Source organism: Salvia miltiorrhiza, chromosome 2 (genome assembly GCF_028751815.1).
Source record: "Salvia miltiorrhiza cultivar Shanhuang (shh) chromosome 2, IMPLAD_Smil_shh, whole genome shotgun sequence".
Taxonomy (NCBI): domain Eukaryota; kingdom Viridiplantae; phylum Streptophyta; class Magnoliopsida; order Lamiales; family Lamiaceae; genus Salvia; species Salvia miltiorrhiza.
Window position 1 is genome coordinate 54,071,672 of NC_080388.1, and position 4,576 is coordinate 54,076,247.

General features: G+C 39.5%; 1 protein-coding gene across 1 annotated transcript; it reads right to left on the reverse strand.

Moving 5' to 3' along the window:
• Positions 1-1,007: 1,007 nt before the first annotated feature.
• Positions 1,008-2,159, reverse strand: LOC131009743 (uncharacterized protein At4g02000-like). Its single transcript, XM_057937152.1, has one exon. The coding sequence runs from the start codon at positions 2,157-2,159 to the stop codon at positions 1,008-1,010; it is 1,152 nt and encodes a 383-aa protein (XP_057793135.1).
• Between the last annotated feature and the right edge of the window lie 2,417 nt (positions 2,160-4,576).

A 4,576-nucleotide genomic window follows, 5' to 3' on the forward strand; every position in this document is an offset into this window, starting at 1 on the left:
CTTCCAATGAGCTTCTTCACTAAGGAGGAGAGCTGCGTACTCTTGCCGGGTTTGTTGCAACTTGTTCAGCGAAAAAGAGTCACGACGACCTTGAAGAGAGGAAATCAAATTCTGCAGTTGAGCTTTGGTTTTGCGATCAGTTTGGCGGAGATGAGAGCTCCAGATAGATATGGAATCCGAGACAGCCGTGAGTCGCTCAAGAATGTTAACTCCATAAAGATTCGTCCAGCAGTCCCTAACAACACGAGGGAAATCTGGTTCCAGACACCATTTATTTTCAAACCGGAAGCGCCGTGAGGTGGAAGGTTGTGATGTTCCCAAGCACTTCAAAATGAGCGGAACATGATCAGATCTTGGAGCCACCAAAGCCGTGAGAGTGGCATTAGGAAAGAGACATCTCCACCCCGTAGTTGCCATAGCTCGATCTAGTTTTTCCTCAACAAAAGTGTTTGAATCCAGGCCGCGAGACCATGTAAATTGATAACCAATAAGAGGCAAGTCAGACAACCCACAATCGAGGATGGGGGAACGAAAGCCAGAGAGAAGCCAGCTAGGCCGGTCCATACCTCCTCTTTTTTCACCTGGATCCAGAATATCATTAAAGTCCCCAATAATTAACCAAGGCAAGGAATAATTGCTAGCAAGTCGCCGAAGAAAGTCCCAAGAATCCCGTCTCCTTTGTCTCTCCGGAAAATCGTAAAAACCGGTAAGTCTCCACTCACCAGAAACATCTGTGATTTTTAGATCAATATGATTTCGAGAGAAGCTGAGAAGAGAACAAGTAGTAGAGTTCTTCCAAAGCATACAAATCCCACCACTGCGACCCTCACAATCAACGGCAAAGCAACCTTCAAATTTAAGACGAATACGGATATCTTCCATGCGTGCTCGGTGTGATAAGGTTTCGCATAAGAAGATAAAGTTGGGCCAGTGAACTCGATTGAGTTCAAGCAACGTGGGAATTGCAAGGGGTTGGCCCAGCCCCCTACAATTCCAACTGAGGGTATTCATTGGGCTCGGCCGGCTCCGAACCCGGAGCCCGCCGATAGAGAAGATTGATCATCTGTGCCATCCTCGACAAAGCCTGCAGGAAAAACATCAGATGAGAAGTTTGTGTCCACACTCGCGGAAGCTGCACCGCGTCTTCGCTTCCTTTCCTCAATACACGTGGGATTGGCGCCATCAATCTGCATGGAGGTGTTTCCATAATTGTGGCTGATTTCGGTCAATGCCAGCCGTTGCTGGGCCTGTGGAATGCTCATCCGCAGATCGTGCGAAACATTATGAGCTACAATCAAACCCCGATTTTCTTGCGTGCTAATTATAGGATCTGTAACGGACGGCTCCTTCGAAACCCTAGCGTCCGCCGCCGCCCCGCTAGGGTTTGCCATAGTATCATCAGTCCTAAGCCACTTATCCCCGGCCAGATTCACGCCTCTCCGATCTGCCGCCTTTAACCAAACACCCCATTCACGTTCAACATTTTTCGAGATCGGATTGAACATAAGTTCACAAAAACTTTCCGAATGACCAAGACGCCCGCAGAGAAAACAAAAGATATTGAGTCTTTCGTATCTGAAATTAACCACAAAAGAGGAGCCATCCTTTTGTTTGATTCTCTTAAACCTCTTCAGGGGTTCTGAGATGCGGATCCCCACGCGGATGCGCATATATTGCCTCCAAACACCCGAGGCATTAGTACTATCGTACTCCAGAAAATTGCCTATAAAGTTTCCGAGCAAACGACCCACACCCTCTGTGAGGTAGCCAGCGGGTAAGTCATGTACTTGGATCCAGAAGGGAAGAGTCTCTAACGGAACAGTGAGAGGGAATTCTCCCCTCTTTAGCCTATGAAGCATGAGTGGAAAATTTCCGAAGGCCCAAGGTCCACCATCGGCTACCCGTTGCAGGTCGATCTCATGGAAGAACTGAAAGATAAAACGCCCTTGGCCAATGTCCTTCATGAAAACTCCTTTCCCTGGCCTCCAAATACTCGCAAGACGACTTCGCATCAGATTGAAGTTAATAGGTTGATCCGTAAGAAATTTACCCACCAAACATAACTCAACTGCAATGGAGGAATCTCCGGTAATTGCATCGTCGAGTAAAAGTTCATCATCCTCATTAGCAAGATTTAATCCAGCCATATGATCCTCCATAACCAAAGAAACAAAAAAGAAAAGGCAAAGGTTCTCGACAAAGGAGAAAGGCGACGGCTCTCAACGAAGGAGAGAAAACCTAATAAGTTGAAAGTTTAAAGTATTCAATTCGACACAGTTATTTAGAAGTATAAGATTACAAATGAACCATTATGTTATATAAATAACACTATTATGTTCTATAAATGACACTATATGGAAATGACACTAACACTATATGAAAATGATACTAGCACTATCTTGTTATGTAAATAATACTATCGTGCTCTACAAATAACACTATATAGAAATGACACCAATACTATTATAAATAATAAAAAACATTTGTATTATAAACTGAACTTTACTCTCATCACACTCAAGGGGTATCATCTTATTAATGTAGTTAGTGTAATTTTTTAAGAAAAGTGGTATCATTAAATGACACCTTTAATATATTAAAGTTATAATTTTAAAAGAACAAAAAACAAAAATTTGCAAAAAAAAAAAAAAAACTGAAAATAAAAAAAGTAAGAAATAAATTGAAAACTGAAAAGAACTAAAAAGAAAAAGTAAAGAACGAAAAAAAACAAGGAAAAAAGAAGGAAAGGGGGGGGGGGAAGATAAAACAAAAGTAAAAAACGAAAATAAATGAAGAACAAAAAAGGGGGGGAAAAAGATAAAACAAAAGAAAAAAAAACGGAAAAAGAAGGAAGTGGAAATACGCTGGGAAAGAATCGAAACAAAAAAAGGGAACAAAAATGATAGTTGCAAGAATTGAACAAACATCCTCTCAATTGATAACAACGCACCCAACCAACTGCACTAATCAATCTAATACATTCACACGCATATGTTTAATATATATACTTAGGCGGGTTCCGGGTCAGCTGCAGATTAAGATTCGGACAGGGTACCACCCGGGTGTACCCAAGATTTTGCCTTTTACAACAACCGTTAGATATAAAAAAGTCATTATATAAAGTTAGAGTATATTTATTATATAGAGCCATTTAGATAAATATAGAGCGGTTAAATAAATTTATTATACATTTTACATTTTATACCATAAAATAGAAGAACAAACACACAGAAGAAAAGCAAGAAATGAAAAAAAAAAAAAAAACAAGCGTCACCCCCACGCGCCAACCAGCACACACTTGTCACACACACGCCGTGGTGGGACGCGCGTGATAAACATGCATTTTTACCTCTTGGTGTGTCATATTTGATGTTTAGTTATGAGGATTTTGTGTATTTGATGGTTTATTTGCTTATATATTGGTTTATTGTTAAAAACTTGTCACTTTCTTGTTCTTTGAATGAATTTTTAGAAATAATGAAGCAGAATTTGGAAGAATTGGCTGAAATACAAGTTGTATTTCGTCTCGAGAGAAGTTCATGAGCGCAAACGGATTGTAAATCGGAGTTCGAACCAGGGAGAACGAGCAAAAAAAAAAAATCAATGTGCAAAGCTATCAGGACCCCGTCGGGCATTTCGGCGCCTCACGCGGGTTGGCGCGCGGCCGCGACTCGGGCCGCGTGCCAGCTCAGTTTTTGCGTGATTTTTTTTATTTATTATTTAAGCTATTTTTCGAATCTTACACGGTTTTGACCTATATTTTAAGATCTAGGACATATAAATACTCCCCAGAAATATATTGAAAACACATTTTATCATATTTTACTTTTCCTAAGAGCTGAGAGAGACAGACGGCGAAGACTTCAAGAGTAAGAACTGAAGATTCACATTTTTTCCTACAGTTTATTTATGAATGTTTATTTTTATTCTTGAATTTTCATTGCTAGTTCATATGTCTATGCGTGGCTAGTAATCTTTTATCATAGGGTTTAGGAAGTAAACAGATTTGAATTCTTGACAGTTTTGATTCAATTAATCAAATTTATTTATCTTTTTTATGTTCTTGTGCTTGTTGTTTGCTTTATTGTCTGATCACCAATTTAGCATAATCTAGGGTTTTAATTTGATATCGGGAGATGATAATTATTACCTAAACGAAGAACATAGAACACATTTATTTTAATTCTAAAGGGAATTGATATTTGTGAGGACATTAATCCTTGGAACTTTTAGGAGTTGCATGTTAGAAGTGTGATCCGGGGACGGTAGCCTTGCATGTGATCAACGGTTTGTACGCCACGGGAGTGGATATAGACTAGCTTTGAGATTGTCCTAGGAGAATTATCTTGGTTGTTGAATTGAATCTGTTGAGATTTCCAATCTGTTGAAACCTTTACCTTAGGCTAATTTATTTCTATTTGATTCTTCCCTGCAACTTGATTTATTTGTTTTCCAGTATTTATTTTTCTTAGTTTAAAAAATAAACCTTCAATTTTGTTGTCCAGATAGAGAATAATAATTTAGGATAGGAATTAATATTAATTGGCCTCTGTGGAATACGACCTTACTTGCTACT